Below are 16,021 nucleotides of genomic sequence, written 5' to 3'. Positions count from 1 at the left end.
TGGAATAATAATAATAAAATAATTTTTAAAAGTACAACTTTCCCTTTTTTAGAGCATTTCAAAGGAAAAGACCTACCTGCTGCCACCAGCCCCTTACCCCCGGCTGAGGGGCCGCCCCTGAGGGGCCGCCCCTGAGGGGACACGGCCCCGCCCCGTCCCTGTTTGAAAGTAACGAAAAGTACCCGAACGCTCCGCGGGCCGCGCTCTGGCGCTGCCGATTGGCGGAGCCCTACGGTGCACGTGACCTCCAGCCAATGGGAGCCCGGGAGCGGGGGTGGCCGCGGTGAGGAGCGAGTGGCGTGCCCGGGGGAGCTCCCTGAGGTGGCCGTGAGGGGCTCCTGACGTGGGGCGCTGCCTGCTCTTGTCTGGGTTCGACGCCCGGGGCTCTGCGGCTGGGTTCGTACCGCCCGGGGTATCCGGGGTAATCGGGCGCCCTAGAACTGCCCTCAGAAATCCCGCAGCTGGACTGCGGGGGAACGGCCCCCGCCAAGCCCGTACATGCGGTGAGCCGGGCTCTGGGGGCCTCTGCCCGCTCTGCCCTCGGTTTGCTTTTGTGCTGCTCGAACAACAGAGGGAGGGCGGTGCGCTGTGAGGAGAGCCTTGCGGGAGTGTTTTAAGGAGACTTGGTTTTTCGTGCGGTGGGAAAGCTGCTTCTCGGGAGCAATGAGCTTTTTTGTTTATTCTTACAGTTTGGAGAAGTGGCAAAGAAGAGCTTCGTCCCTGGCATGGATAATTCAGCAGCGCTAATGGTAGTCTTTCACCTTTACCTAGTTTCTTTCCTATCTTCTCCTTTCTCTTTTTTGTTAAAGTAGGATGTGATCAGGCTCCAGCCACAGCTATAAAGATAGGTCAGTGCTATTCACCGAGTTAGTGCTCCTTTGTATCGCATGTATTTGGTATGCAGGGGTTGTTCTGTGTCCTTTATTCTAGGACCAAACCAGCCTCTAAGTTGGGGTCTTTGTGATCTTGATGAACTGGGACTCTGATTCCTGAACTGAAATTCCTTCAGTAATGTTACTTGTGTGGCTTTCCTTTTTTTAATTCTTGTTTTTCCCTGAAGAAACTTGCAATTTTGCTGTCACTTATATGAAATAATTTCCTGCAACAATTATGCTGTGGTGTTTTTCTCATTGCAGAAGTCCCTTCCCCACCCATGAACACTTCACTTCCTGCATGCTGTAGAGATTTTGTAATGTCTGTGACCAGCACTTGTGATGCTTGTACGCAGGAAGTCTGGCCAGATGTTTTTTCTGGCTTTGTGTGTGAAAACAAGTAAGGGACAGCCAGCGTGTGCATTCTGTAGCCTGTGACTTTCACTTGTTTTTTCCACGTTTACTGTGTTTAACAAAATATTGCTAAAACCTCTTTCGCACAAACACACACCATTCCCATATCACAGTGATCCTAAATAATGGAAAGTTCCTAACTGATTTTATTAATTACTTCCAAGGCATTTTGCATGCTGGCTCCAAGCTGTTAAAAATCAAGTAGAGAAAGTAGTTGTGTATATGCAGAGGGAAATCAAATCCTACTCTTTCTACTGTCACTTTGGAAAAATTTGTGTGTTTTGATTTTATGATTTTTTTTCTTCTTTTTTAATGGTCTCTAACACTTCGAAACTTAGACTTTTTCTTTTTAGCTTCAGTTTGTATCTTGTATCTTTGATAAGTTCGAAAATCCCTGTAAGGTAAAATACAGTGCAGGTGTACAGGGAATCTAATATGTCTTCCTTGGATGTTGAAGACAAAAAACTATATGCCTGTGGCATGGGATGGTAGTGAAAGGATCTCTGCTATGCTAGGTTGTCTCTGGAATAAATACAGGTCCCCCAGTCTTCCAGGCATTCACAGTTCAGCAGTCAACTTTAAACACCAAGTACTCTTTAGTAATGATAACCATGAAGCAGTGTGTTCTTAATGGCTGACATCCTGAGTGGGTCCCTAATCTCTTGATTGTACAGACACAATTAGCAGATGTTGTGGGCAGCGTCTTTGTTTCTCTGAAAGTTATCAAGGTTCTGTGGACCTTTTATAAAATTTATGACTCAGTGGAAGTCCTTTTGTCTGCGACCCGTGCAATCTTATAAAATATGAAGTAGCACATTCTTTTAGTTCTTCTAAGGTGCAGCGTAAAAAGACAAGTGAGGGCCAGATATAAGCATATCCAAGCCTTTCAGGCCAACGGGAGCTGTCTGTTGGTTGCAGAGCTTTTGGTTCCCAGGGACTGTCTGAAAGCTTTCAGGTACCCATCTTGCACTTCTTCATTTTGTTGGATTTCTTTCTGTTGACTGTTTGAACACAGGTATGGTATTTAATAGTATGCTTGCACTGGTCAGAAGAAATCCTCTTTGGAGGCTTCTGAAGTGTATCTTGGTTTGTGTAACAAAGTCAGGCGTATCCTAGATGGTGTCTCTGTTTTTAAAGAAATGCAGAAATTTCCTGTTGTCTGAGTGGTGAGAATTAATGACCCAGAAGGATCTCTGGCGTGCTCTTCTAGGCGGTGGTTTGACCGCAGTAGTGGTTGCTGGTTCTTCTGGGTTTCTTCTTGCGCCTGCATTGCTTCTTTGTCTGAATCTCCGTCCTGTCCCTGGTCTGTGAAAAGCACAATTTTCTTCTTAGCAAGTATTCTGCAAGGGTTGGTGAGTGTCTGCAGTGCCTTGAACATAAGACACGCTCATTAACTTCAAAGGCACTTTCAGTTCACTTAAAAATGGAGTAGATGTGTAGTGAACTGTCCTAGGTAAAGAATGTTAATTGTGCTTCGTCTCGCTTTTTTTTTTTTTTAGAAGGCAAGGATACTATTTAGAAAATCACTCCTTACTCATCCCCACCCCCATGGCATACTTCTAAAAACATATACAAGTAGCAGAAATAGCAGCAGCCTTGAGAATTTGTGCTGGAAGGTTTTCTTTCTTGGAAAGAAGAGATTTTAGCTTTGTCTAATTCTTGTTCTGTGTCAAGAAACAGAATTAAAAAACTAAATTAGTAACTTTCTCTCACCTTCTAACTCCCATTCTAAACAACAATGTAAATTCCACGAGTGTGGTACTGATACTGTGCATCAAGGTGTTTGGGTACAGTCCACTTAGCTGTGACAGCCACTTGTTTTTTGCTCAATAGCCTTCTGAAAATCATCTGAGCTGTGAAAATGACTTGTGCTTTCCAGCACTGCTTGGATTTATAGGAACTGGATTTTAGATCCCTAGACTTTTTTGAGTATTTGCTACTGTCCTCTATAGTAGAGGTAAGAACTAAAGTTTGGTTGTTAATCCTGGTTAAACCAGGTGGTTTTGCCCAGCAGAGTGTGGTGATTTATGATTATAACTTTTTTTAGTTTTGTAGATGTGCAGTGGATGTACATTTTCTTCAGCTATGACATACTGCTCAGGTCTGCTCCAGCACTTGCTGAGTGTCGTAAATAAGAGCAGACAAGAGGATTGATATCTAAATGATTTCTGAAGTATTTGGCTATTTCCCGTTCCCCCTTTATGCTATCAGAATTACCTCAAAAAAGCATTCTGTGTAATGCATGTAGAGCTAAGACTTGACAGAAGGGCTGTGTTTCCTCAGCCCCAAGAATTTCAGTAGTTTTGACAACACTGTTGCCATGGGCCGTTTGACTCCACCTTTATTTACTGCCTTTGCTCTATTGAGGGGTTTTATTAACTTGATAATGGCTGTGTGGAATCCTTGCCTCGCCCAGGGCTGCGCATGGCAGGTTATCCAGAGCTTTGGGTCTGATGTTTTTCCAGTGTCAAGACTAACTCCTATAAAGTGACATTTGCTAGCGACCTGCCTATTAGAGTGCATCATACAGCTCAGAGGGCATTTATTTAATTGTAGCATCTGCTTAAGTCTTCAAGCCGGAGTCACCAACTTAAGGTTCTTGATTTCCATGTGACTTTCTCATGTGCCATTCCTGCTTGGGACATGTGTCTGGGTTTATGGTGGCACAGGGACTGCTGGGCGGTCTGGGTTGCTGCAATTTGTCTGCACACTTAGTCCAACCACGTGCTTTCTCACTAGAGCCTCTGTGGAGCTCTTATGCCTATTCCCTGGGGTTTTCTGGAGTTCCCTTCTCCCATGGCTCTCCGAGATATGCAGATAACATTGTGACCCTCAGCTGTATCTGGGTTCTGATATTTCAGGTTTAAAATGGGGTAGTTTTGTCTATCTTGATTTAGTGAAAAGCTTTCTTGTATCCAGTGGTTATGTCCATAAGAAGCTTAGGTGCTTCTGGGAGTGTTACCACAGGAAACCTCAACCATGAGTACTTTCTCTGTGTCTCTTTGAAGTCTCTCTTTAATTTTGGGGTGTCTTTAGAGCTGTTGAACTCAAACTTAATTGCACTGTCTTTGGAGCTAAAGGTGTCTGAGATGTTGTCTCTTTCTCCTGTGTTCTGTGTGCATCTGCACAGCTGTAGCTCAAGTTTGAGGTTTGATGTTCTGTGCTGCGTAATCAGAGGGTGGGGAAGATGCTTGCTGCTGGGATTGTGGCATGCAGCAACCTTGGGAGAACTGGGGAAAAGAACTTCATTATTCAGTAGAGATTTTCACTTTTTTTTGTTACATCCAACAGACCACTGTCAAGACTCATCTTCAGTTCTGTCTTCAGGCATGCGCTGAGTTCCTGAGGGGAGCAGTGTACCTAGTTAGCTCACTGCAATAGCTCTTATGCTTGATCCTTTAATTTTCCAGGGCAAAAAATGAAACAGGAGTTGTAACTTTGAGGGCTTACTCACCATGGAAGACTCAGAAGGCCATCACTTCAGCTCAGTAGAAGAGGAAACCAGATACTGGAAAGAGTTGGCTATGAAATACAAGCAGTGGTAAGGCAATGGCTTAGTTCCTCAGAGTTGTTTGATATGGTGCACAAGCACTGCATGCAAAGATAGAAATAGCCCTGCACAGGGAGGTGAACTCAAGGTAGCTCAGCTGTCTCGAGTGGCAACAAGAGCAAAGTAGTGGCACGTGCTTCTGCATGAGCTACACCAGCCCAGAGTGCTTTGTGCTTATTTGAGCAGTGAATTTGTGCTGCTGTGGGACCACTGCTTTTGTTCCCTGGTCTGGTTTGAACGGGAATGCGTGTGCTGCACAGTCTCTGACTGCAGTCTGTGGGCAGCACAGGTGAATGTAAGTCACTGCAGGACCTTGTTGGGATGGTCCAGGCCATTGCAGAAGGATTCTGCTGTTTACCTTTTATATGTGGATCAAAACTAGTTTGGCAGCATGCAGATGGGAGAAGATCACTGTCTGAGAACGGGCGTGCTTTCCTCATTCCTTTAGCTCACTGTATTGCTGTAAACGCAGTAGAGGGTGGAATAATTCAGCCTTTTTGATGCTGGTATTGGTGGATCCTTTCTTAGACCAGATGTCCAGACCTTTCAGTGCTGCTTACTTAGCTTGTAGAATTATTTCAACAGAATTTTCTTGAATATAAGAACAGGATTTCTTTTCCTTCTTTTACTTTTTCTCCCCTTTTACTGCTGATCAAAAATGGCATAGTTCCAATTTCCAAATAAGAAATTAGACTGAATAATAGGTTAAATATGAAGATGGAGTGGACAATGGACATCCTAAAGAGACTACATTTGTCCTGGTCACTGCTAGTGTAAAGACAGATGGGATTTTTTTTTCCTGTTTGTCTGTCTTTTTACCGGTTTGCTGTGGGGTGGCTTTCCAAGTTTGGGGAGGGGCGTTTGCAGATGGATGGGTTTTCCTGTTGAGTGTGTGTTGGAGAGGGACATAGAGCCTTCTGTGTTAGGTGGCAGTATCTTTTCATCCTTAAGTGTACAAGAGCTTGTTTTGATTCGTTGTGATGAGTTCTGCTGCTGGAATTGCCTTCTAGTGCTGAGAACACCCAGGAGGAGCTGCGTGAATTCCAAGAAGGGAGTCGAGAGTATGAAGCTGAACTGGAGACTCAGCTGCAGCAAACAGAGTCCAGAAACAGAGACCTTCTGTCAGAAAACAATCGCCTGCGAATGGAGCTGGAGTCAGTTAAGGTAAGAGTGGTTGATGCTTCTAGTAGACACGTGTCTGAGGCGTGAAGGTGAACGAGACAGGTGTATGCTGATTCAGCTTGCCTTGTGGGCAGAGGTCTATAGCATTATAAAGTGATTGAACAGCAAACTGCAAAAAATGTCTTGAAAAATGAAGAAACATCAATCTATTATCTGCTTTGAGAGTATTGGATACCTCAGTGATGTTCCTGAGTCCCTGTTTGCAGGTTGTGGCTATGTTTCCAGGATAGATTTGAGACAGGAGAAAACTGTTTACGGTGGAGTCAAGAGTAATGCTGTTGGCATTGTGCAAACAAATGATACTGCAGAAGAATGAAAACACAAACATTACATCTGTGGTGTTCTATTACATAAAACTTAGCTGTTTTAAACCCTTTTTACGTAGTTGTGTGTAGTTATCCGGTGTTCCAGATAAACTTGGAAGCAGCAGCTAGTAAGTAACGCAGAACTGAGAGGAATGAAAGTTTCACTCTTGGTTTTCGTTACCGATTCTGTCTGTAATCAGGGGTAGGATGGGGACACAGCTTATCCTCCTTATACTTGGTTAGTCTGGGGTGTGTGGGTGAAATAGTTGGCAAGCATTGATTTCCTTAATTATAAAACATAATGGATACTAACTTACTGAGATGGAATGTCCTGCCAGGGAAAGGTAAGAAATAGTTACAGAGTTACCTAGAGTAGAAGACTGAAATGTGGCAGACACATCTCTTCAAAGATGCTGCTAGTCCCCTGTCCTCGCTGACAAGTTTAAGAAATACTACTAAACTAAACTTGAAGAAAAATTGTCATTGAAGTTGGTGTGCATTTTTCAAGCTTAATCTTGTTAGCATTTTACTTAAAGATGGTATAGTCACCCAGGAAATGTTACGCTCTTTTTAGGTCTAGGTCAGTATCTGTGGAAGCAAAGATTAATTTAATTACACTTCTCACTTGTATGCAATAATGAGCTAATGGGAGTGAAGATATTTGTGTAAGTAATTAATCTGGGTGTATAGAGCTTTTTGTCTCAGCTGTTGTCTAAATTAGTGTCTGAAGTAAATATTCTTTAGCTCCAGATAAATGTCTTGTCTCCCAGCCTCAACTTAGTGATTTTTTTTTTTACCCCCTCTTTTGGACAGCAAAAATTCCATGCTGTTTCATTGCATTTGTTCTTTTACACTGATCTTTGTTATTGTTTATTAGCGCCTTAGCAGTATTATATGCTCTGCTTGTAGTATGGAGTGTTGGTCTGCTCTGTTCCATGTAGCCACACAAACTCAGGGAAGCTGAGTCTGGGGAGAAACCATAGCAGTTCAATAAGCACCAGCAGTGCATTTGACTAAGAAGATCGTGGACTGTTTTCTTTTGCTGTAAGAGCTGAGAGAAGGGGGCAAAGAATGAGCTGAGGCAGTTGAGAATGAAAATAGCAGGAACTGACATAAAATTTCAAAAAACAGTGAGTAGACCTATCTTGGAAAACTAATCTTCACAGTAGATAACTTATTCTGTTAGATAGTTGGTAGATAAACATTCTGTTTGAAACAAACCCTTTAACAATTGGCTATTCATGCAGCCTTGAAGACTGCAGTAACAGCTTGCACTGAAGGAACAGAGGCTCCATTGATGGCCAGATCAGCTGATAGTTTATTACAATTGGCTGAAAACAAAGACTCAAACCTTGCAATCCTAGTCTTTTATTTGAATCAATTCAAGAGCAAAGCATTAAACTTGTGAAGCTATTGAATAGTGGTGTTAACTGAGCCCATCAAGGCTTGGTATCTGCATCCAGCCTAACAGGAGTGAACTTTGTAAGGCCCACACAGCTTGTTGCTTTGAGTTTACCAGCCTAATGAGCGTGCTTGCTATCCCCTCAGAAGCCAGAGTTCATGTTACCTGAAAATAAATGGAAATAATGTTTTGGAAGACTTGTTTAGAGAGCCTTGAAAAGCTAGCTGAAAGTACTCTGCCTCTTAGAGCTTGGAGGCTCTTAAAGTCAGCATGCATGTATGCTTCAGAGATCAGGAATTATGGCAATGTGTCACCACACTGTAATCAAACAGGAATTTATTAATTCAGAATAGGTATCTCTTCCCTTCCTCCTCGTCTGTGCACTACATGTGCTAAAACAGCTCTCTTTACATAATCAGCTGTGCTAGGCTACTTGCCATGGTTTTCAAATTTCCCCCATGTGAATTTGTTTTCAGTGACTTCAAGTGTATTAAATTCTAGACAGAAGCACTTGAGGAATGCTACTTACACAGTGATCTTGGAGCTTCACAGAAAAAAACTCTCTGGCATGTCAAAGTGATCTGATAGCAAGGTGGTGGAGTGTGAAGTGTTGTAGTAGATGGCGGCTGTGAAGCTTTTGCTGTCATATGATGTTTACTTCATATGGAGGCGACAGCAGGAGAGATGTATACTGGCAAAGCTGTCTTCCTCCCCACTGGTGCCTCTTTTAAATGTACCCTTGTGTGCCTGCTGTAAAGGACAGTTCATTTTAGGGTCATGTCTGAAGTGTTGCGTAACTGCACCTTTAATGTTTATAAACAAGAGCTCTGAACCTGCTTGGGGCTAATAAAATCACAGAGGCAGTGGAGAACCCTGCCGGTTCCATAGCAGTACATAAATGTACTAACACTTTTTTTCATTGTCATTTAGGGTCATAAGTTCTGCTTGACTCTTGCTTAGACTTGAAAATAAGTGGCTTCTTTCAGCTTCTTTAGCATCTTCATTTGTGCATTGCTAAAGCTCTTGGGGGCTCAGAAATTACTGTCTTATTCAGAGTTGCACACAGATCCACTTGGCTCCAGGTTGTCATCGGTGTTCTTCCCATTCTACCAAAGCAGATCGTAGAGGCGATGGCGCGCTTATAGTCTTCTTGCAGACAATCTCACTAGCCAGTGCACTTGCCCGGCAAGTCCTGTAGATCCTTCCTCTCTGTGGCATTACTGGGTGCTGTTGTTGAAGGGGATGCTGTCTCTTGGGCCTCTGCATTGTGGTTGTCACCTGCACCTTAAAACAGTGAGGCTAAGACTTGCTTTTCCAGCTACTGCCTTCGTACTTCCAGGCTGCAGGCTGCTGTGTGGTGGGGGAGATCAAGAGCTCTGTGCTGTTGCCTGTTGAGCCACCCACCTGCAATGGGCAGGACCCAGGCATGCTGGTTTGTCTTGTTTTTGAGCAGAGCACTGCACATGTGAACAAAACAGTTGCTGTTTTAAGCCTTTTTCTCAGAAAAAGGGTAAAAGCTGTCTGTGTGTAGGAGTATGTGTTTCTTGCAACTTTGTGAATGGAGGACAGGTGGGGAGCACATGGGAGAACTGTCTGGGAGAGCAGGGAACAGCTCTGGGCTGTGGAGGTCGGAAGCTGCTTGCTCTCCAGCACAGTCACTTGATAAGGAGTTACAGGAAGAGCTCTTGTCTGCTGGCAGCCCAGAAGTATGTAAGCAATTGGCTTTGTTGGCATTTTACTGTATGTAAGCTGATGTTTCTCAGAAAACTTCACAGGATTTATGTCTATCTTTAAAGGCTTTAAGACAATGCCAAGTCTCTGATGCGCTGTTTGATTTTTCCTTCTTTAGGAAAAGATTGAAATACAGCATTCAGAAGGGTACAGGCAAATCTCTGCGCTGGAAGATGACCTGGCACAAACAAAAGCTATTAAAGATCAACTTCAGAAGTACATTCGAGAACTCGAGCAAGCGAATGACGACTTGGAAAGAGCAAAAAGGTGAGCAGTCTTCTGTGTTTTCTTCTTCCACCTCAGTTCTGTCCTGTGAGTATGGTGGCCCTGAGTAATTTATGTTGCGCTTGTTAGCATTGCCATTCTGAACTTGGTGATGGTTGTGATGAAGATGCTTGTGACAGATGGGAAATAAGATTTTTTTTTTCCCTGTCCAATCCCCCAACTCTACTATTTCATATCTTACAAGCTAAAATTAAAACAAACAAAAGCAACCCTAACCCAAAAGATTCTCCCTTTCCTTCTGGGAGAGGGAGTTCCTATATGTGCTTGAAGGGTCTGACACGTGTACTTTCTTTCAGAGCCACTATAATGTCTCTGGAAGATTTTGAACAGCGTTTAAACCAGGCTATCGAAAGAAATGCTTTTCTGGAAAGTGAGCTGGATGAGAAGGAAAACCTTCTGGAGTCTGTGCAACGCCTAAAAGATGAAGCTAGAGGTTAGACAGCAGTTTACTCGTACCTCTGCTTTTCTCCCCTCCTGACTCATACCTGTTCAGTCTCTTCATATATCTTAGAGTTTGGCTTTTACATTTGCATCTTCTAAATCTGCAACATGAAATGGTGAAGCTTCAAGACTGTCTACTCCTCTGCTGTTGACCTTGTTCCAGAGTAGCTTACAGGAGCTAGAGTCTGTTTTAACGTTCTCAGCCTTCTCCTAGTCTGTGGTGATGGGTCTCTGATGCAATGTGCTGTTTAACTTCCTGTAATCTGTGAAGGTCAGCTTTAGTAACCAGTTGTGTTTGTTGTTCCCTGGCCCGTGAAAAGTGGAGTTAACGACTAATGGGACTGTAAAACAGGAGGGCTCTGGCTGGCTTCCAGTTACCTTTGAATAGTCTCATGAACTAGCTTCTTGATTTGTCAGTGTGACTGGGTAAGAAGATGAGAGAGACCGTGCAGCTATGGAGCTAGAAAAAACACTTCCAGCTCTGCTCCGATTCTGTGCCCTTGGGTGGTTTCTGTAAGTTATAGCCAGGCTGTCAGACAGGAGTGCTCTGTCCCTGGGTTAGATAATGGTGTGGTTTCCACTCAGCCTCAGCTCAGGATTCCTTGATGTGGAAACCCAAGTGGGAGGGAAAACAGTGCATTAGGTAGGAGTACCTGGATCTCCTCCCGGTAGGGAGCTGGGATGTAGCCAGGATATTCCAAGTTGCAGAGCCTCAGTCTTGATGTGCCTTCATGTACTGGTCTGTAACGTTTGGATGCGTGTTAATTCCCTGCCTCAGGGGAAGCCTTGTGAAATGGTATAAACTTAAAGCCAAATAGCAACTTGAACTAACACAACAAAACCAACTTGAGCTGTAATGCTAGATAAGCCTTAGTGTTCATCCAGAGTTTGAATATGTGCCTGGAGTAATCATTACAAGGATAAAGGATTTTGTTCCCCTGGTGAAAGTGAAGTACAGCTCTCATCTGCTTTTTATCTTGGCAAATATGAATTCCAAAGACTTTGTTTGTGTTGCTTCCGTCATAGATCTACGACAAGAGCTTGCAGTGCAGCAGAAACAGGAGAAACCCAAAACACCAATGCAAACTACCCTGGAAACAGAACGAACAGACACTGCAGTTCAAGCATCCTTATCTGTGCCTTCAACTCCCTCGGTGCACCGGGCACCTGGCATCAACATGTCCACCCCTGTGACGTTTAGGAGAGGTGCGTGATGGAACTGGTACAGAAATACCATGTGATACCCTTGTTTTCACCATAGGTTTTGGCTGCAGGAGGAATGAGAAAGCAGAATTACAGTTGAGTGTTTCAGTGAAATCCACCTAAATCTAGTTACTGTGATTTCAGCATTCACTGACCCCAATTCTGGGGGTGTATTCGTAGGTTATTCATCTCCATTTGATGTGAATTGCCCAGTGATAATCATAAGGGACAAGACGAACTGTTGAGACTCTGTTATTTGTTCACAACTGTTCCAGAGACACTGGGATAATTTAGGAGAAGGATTTTAAAAACTTCATCATGATCTTTAATGCTACGCTCCTGTTACTTGAACTGGCTTCTCTGTGAGCGTAGGTTTTCTTTGAGACAGGTTTTCTCCCTACTCTGGAACAGTAGGGAACAGTAGGACACTGGCAAGTCATCCTAGCTGACTGTACTAAATGATCAATAGAATCAGTTACTTATTTTTTATGAGTGCTGGTTATATTAATATTCTAATCCTCCAACATTAGCTTCCATATTCTGTTTACTTAAAAAGTGAGAAATTGATGTAATTGTGTTTCTGCATAGATGCAAGGAGTTGCAGGGTCATGTGCTGGTGTCTTGATATTACAGCTCTGAGTGTTAATGAAGTTTGTAGCTTTTGGTACTCTTAACCTGAAACTGTGTTTTGTGTGAGAGAAATTGCACTTGTGTAAAAAAGGATTCAAAAGTTTTTAGTGAAATGAGATTATGGTTCTCTCTGAGAACGGATCCCCCTGGTCCTACGGCAGCAATAAAGATGTGCAACAGGTCTCTAGAAATCTAAGCCATGACGTATGTGGAGACTTCAGCTTAGGCCTGTGTAACTGGAGCTGTCTCAGGGAGGCAGTGCGTTGTATTTCTAATGCACACAAAGGATCTGGAGGTCAGATACAAAAAAGTAAAAGGAAGATACTGATGTTTCATTTGCTCTGTATGACTATGTCAAAACTTTTTTTTTAAATACCGGGTAATGTATCGTTCTTTATCCTGCTCTGCAGGTTTTGAGGACAGTTACAGTGCAACCCCTCTCACACCTGCTGCCAGAATATCTGCACTTAACATCGTGGGAGACTTGCTTCGGAAAGTAGGGGTGAGTGATTACTTGTTAGCAAATGTTCTTGGAAGGACAGAATTGTTGGAAACTGCAGCCAGCAGTAAGTATCTGCAGTGCCCAGAAGAGACTGGAAAGACTGTTTCAGCTGCCAGGTTAGCTAAGCAAGGCCTTGAAGTTGGTCTGGAATCAGTATATTTCTAAGTAACCCCATACAAAGGTAGGGCCCGTCTCTGCTTTTCTGAGATCTTGCCCCCATGTGGAGTCCTGACCTTTCTTCCTCTCCAAATTTCTGAAAGAGTATGTGCAGAAAGAACAGGCTGACATGAGTAAATGAAGAGATCATCTACTCCCATGAAGGGCAGAGAAGAAAGCAGGCTGGTGCCTGCTGTCCAGAGGGCTTCCAGTAAAGTTTTCATTAAGGCTCGAGTAGTGTTTTGAGCAGGGCCTAATGCTATGTTGAGCTGTAGTTCAACATGTCAGGTAGTGCTGATGCTGGGAAAGTTATGCCATGACTTCCTTTTGTCTTTTCCCTTGTGCCCTAGTGCTGTGTTAGCGCAAGCATTTATATGCCTTTTGATGGGCTGACCTGCAGAAATGATGGAGTTGAAAAATAACCCAGCAGGGGTTATCTTATAATCGTTTATAATCCTAAACCTCCCCTACAGAAACAGATTCAGTTTTCCTGGGATGTTTGAGATGATCGGCTTTACCTCAAAAATTCAGAACTCATGGCTTTGGAGTAAAAAAATCATCATTTTCTTCTACTAGACAACTCATTTTTAAAGCAAACTAAAAAAAAAAACTAACCAACAACACAATGTTCTGAAAGATATCTGACACATTACCTGTGTTTGCATCAGGCTTTGGAGTCCAAACTTGCCTCTTGCCGAAACTTTGTGTATGACCAGTCTCCAAACAGAACCACAGTGTCCATGTACATGAACAGAGATGTCCTTGAAACGCGCCTGAGTCCTCACCAGCCTCTGTGCGATACAGGGTTAGTACTGTTCTCCAATGTTGTGTCTTAGTGAGAACTCTGTGACAGGTACTGTTCTATTTCTTATTGAACGTTTGGTTTGGTGGAACCAGTTTTGTTTTCAAAAGGTAGGAAACTTGTTTATTTAAGATTGATTGAATGCTTCAGATCAGTTTAAAATTTATAATCGATAGCTGTTGAAATCTGAAAGCTAGCTGTGATCAAGTTTTGAAAAACAAATTCGAAGCAAATGTAATACACTTATTATAAATCCAGTGTTTAAGTGTGAGGAAAGTACAACAGAGGGAGCTCCTGCTTATTGTCTCAATTTCGTTTGTTTTATGTTCTTGTATGGTGATGCCTCAGGAATGTTGTGGCATGTGGGGACTTCCCTTGTCAAAGTTGAGATTCTCATTTATGGAAGAACTTGGGGGGGGGGATAATGAATCACCCCAATCAGAATGCTTTATGCTTGCTAAGATGTGTTTCCAGGGAGCAGTTGACAAAAGTAGTTATCTGAGGCAACTTGTAAATTTTTCCAGGTGCTTGAACTGGTTGCCTTTTTGTTTTAAATGCAGTATCCTTGCTGATTTTTCTTCATGCAAGTTGCCTGCTTAGGCCATGCCAGTCTTGTACTGCATATTCTTTAGATTCTGTGTAAACCAAGTGGTTATAATACAGTTCCAGATGCAGCTATTCAACTGGACCTTTGCTCTGGGAGTACTGGTTTGTCCTGCTACCCAGTGTCCAAAGTTGTCAGGTGAAAGGAGTGTTCCATATTGTACTTGCTATTGCTAGAGAAACCTCATTAAAGCTCCTACAAGAAAGCCTCAAGAGCCATATGTTTGCATGATTACATACGTGCTGACTATACCTCTACTGCTGTAATGCTAGAACTGAAATTCCAACACCTGTAAAAGACAGCTTCTCACTACTCAGAGGGAAATAGAACCTTGTTTTACAGTGGAAACTCAGCCTGGTTAAGTAACGGGCTCACTAAGTGTGCAAAGTGGTTTTTAATCTGCTGGCTTTTCAGGCTGAGTGGTGTACTCTTGTAGCAACCAGTTATTCTGATAAAATTAGTAAAACTGAGCAAGAAATGTACGAACTTGTGTTTTGTATTTGCAGGTTAGTGAAACGTCTGGAGTTTGGGACACGGCCTTCAAATATTCCAGGACCAATAAGCCATCCTTCACAAAGTGTTGTCAAGATGCTGCTATGAAAAGGCTGCGTGGTTTTGGAAAAGGGAAAAAATATATGAAACTTTAGTTTTAAAGAGATATCAATGAGCAATCAGTTAGCAGCATAAGGGTAGGTGAGGACTGAATAAGAAGCTGCAATTGGCAAGGGCCTCTCGTGGCCTTACCCATCTGGCTTCTTTGCTGAGTTCTGTGGGCAGTGTGATGAAGCAATGCTGCCTAACAGCACAGGACTTTAAATTGCTTCCTATATCAGCTGCTGTAAGTAACTCCTTGAAAGTTGTTTCTTTGACACAGTCAGTCAAGGCTATTGTCCTTTTGCCTCCAACAGGCAGTATTCCCTATGCAGCTCCTCAGGCTTTGGCTTTTGGTATTGAATTCTGACTGTGTCAAGTTTTTATCATGGGTGTTGTGTGCTGCAGTCACCTGAGTTAGGGGAGTGGTTTTAGGTAGAGACAGGTGTATTTCTGTGGGGAAGCTGCTCAGTTGTTCGTGGGATGTTTGCTGGTCAGAATCATGCTACACAAAACCCTGCCTCTACAATGGTAAGGTTTTGTAAGCAGTTATTTGTCACTAAGAACAGGTATTGGTTAAAGGTGAGGAACGCCTAATGCTTAGAATAATTGGGAGATTCCAGAACTATGCATAAGGTAGGGGACTTTTAGCCTATAGATATTGTTTTTACCATATGGGTCTCATAAAGCCTAGCTGTTGTAGGAAGCAAGAGACCTGATTAAGTTCCTGGTTCTAACATCTTACTAGCTGGGGTTTACTGCTTTGCAAACCTGCCTTTATTAATGTGCCTTGGGTTTTTGTGAATTTATTTTATTTTTGTTTTTTGATGAGAATATATGCCTTCAGCTATTACTAATTTAGCAATGTTTTTAACTTGAAACGTCCAAGTATGTCAGAATACTGAATTATTCTTGAAATCGGAGTTATTCCCCTATAGAATAACACTGCATTTTTTTAAAATGCAACAGGTTTGTTCACAGTATTAATGTACATTCACAGTATTAATATACATTACAGAAGCTTGTACTTGCAAAATAATTATGGCTAAATATTTCTGTATTATTGGGGGGAGCTTACATGACAAAATGCATAAATTGTGTTTTTTCTTTTAATGATGTGAAAACAACTGATACATCTGTTTCTCTGGATTAGGAAGTAACTACAGATCATTCAAATTATTCAAGCCATCTGCAAAGCTGGCTTAACTGGGAAGCAGAATAAAGCTTATTTTGAATGTTAGGTATTCATTTTGATTTTTTTGTGAGTTGTCATTGTAGCTCTTGCAGGAATGCTGGCTACCATCTTCTCAGTGTTTCTTACCAATGGAGCCTGAGGATACATTGTTCGCTG

General features: G+C 42.7%; 1 protein-coding gene across 2 annotated transcripts; it reads left to right on the top strand.

The window, feature by feature from the left end:
• Positions 1-255: 255 nt before the first annotated feature.
• Positions 256-15,910, top strand: NDE1 (nudE neurodevelopment protein 1). Of its 2 annotated transcripts, none has more exons than XM_035548665.2 (10): positions 256-396; positions 690-749; positions 4,697-4,827; positions 5,847-6,000; positions 9,575-9,723; positions 10,038-10,174; positions 11,209-11,388; positions 12,426-12,517; positions 13,342-13,478; positions 14,586-15,910. In XM_035548665.2, exons 3-10 carry the CDS (start codon positions 4,742-4,744, stop codon positions 14,677-14,679), a joined length of 1,029 nt encoding a protein of 342 aa, XP_035404558.1. In that variant the 5' UTR covers positions 256-396; positions 690-749; positions 4,697-4,741; the 3' UTR covers positions 14,680-15,910. The 2 variants fall into 2 exon arrangements, with proteins under 2 accessions (XP_035404558.1, XP_035404557.1); XM_035548664.2 differs by having other exon boundaries at positions 269-503.
• Positions 15,911-16,021: the final 111 nt, after the last annotated feature.

The sequence above is a fragment of the Cygnus atratus genome, chromosome 15 (genome assembly GCF_013377495.2).
Source record: "Cygnus atratus isolate AKBS03 ecotype Queensland, Australia chromosome 15, CAtr_DNAZoo_HiC_assembly, whole genome shotgun sequence".
NCBI lineage: Eukaryota > Metazoa > Chordata > Aves > Anseriformes > Anatidae > Cygnus > Cygnus atratus.
The sequence above is the reverse complement of the archived record's forward strand: the minus strand, read 5'-3'. Positions and strand labels throughout refer to the sequence as shown.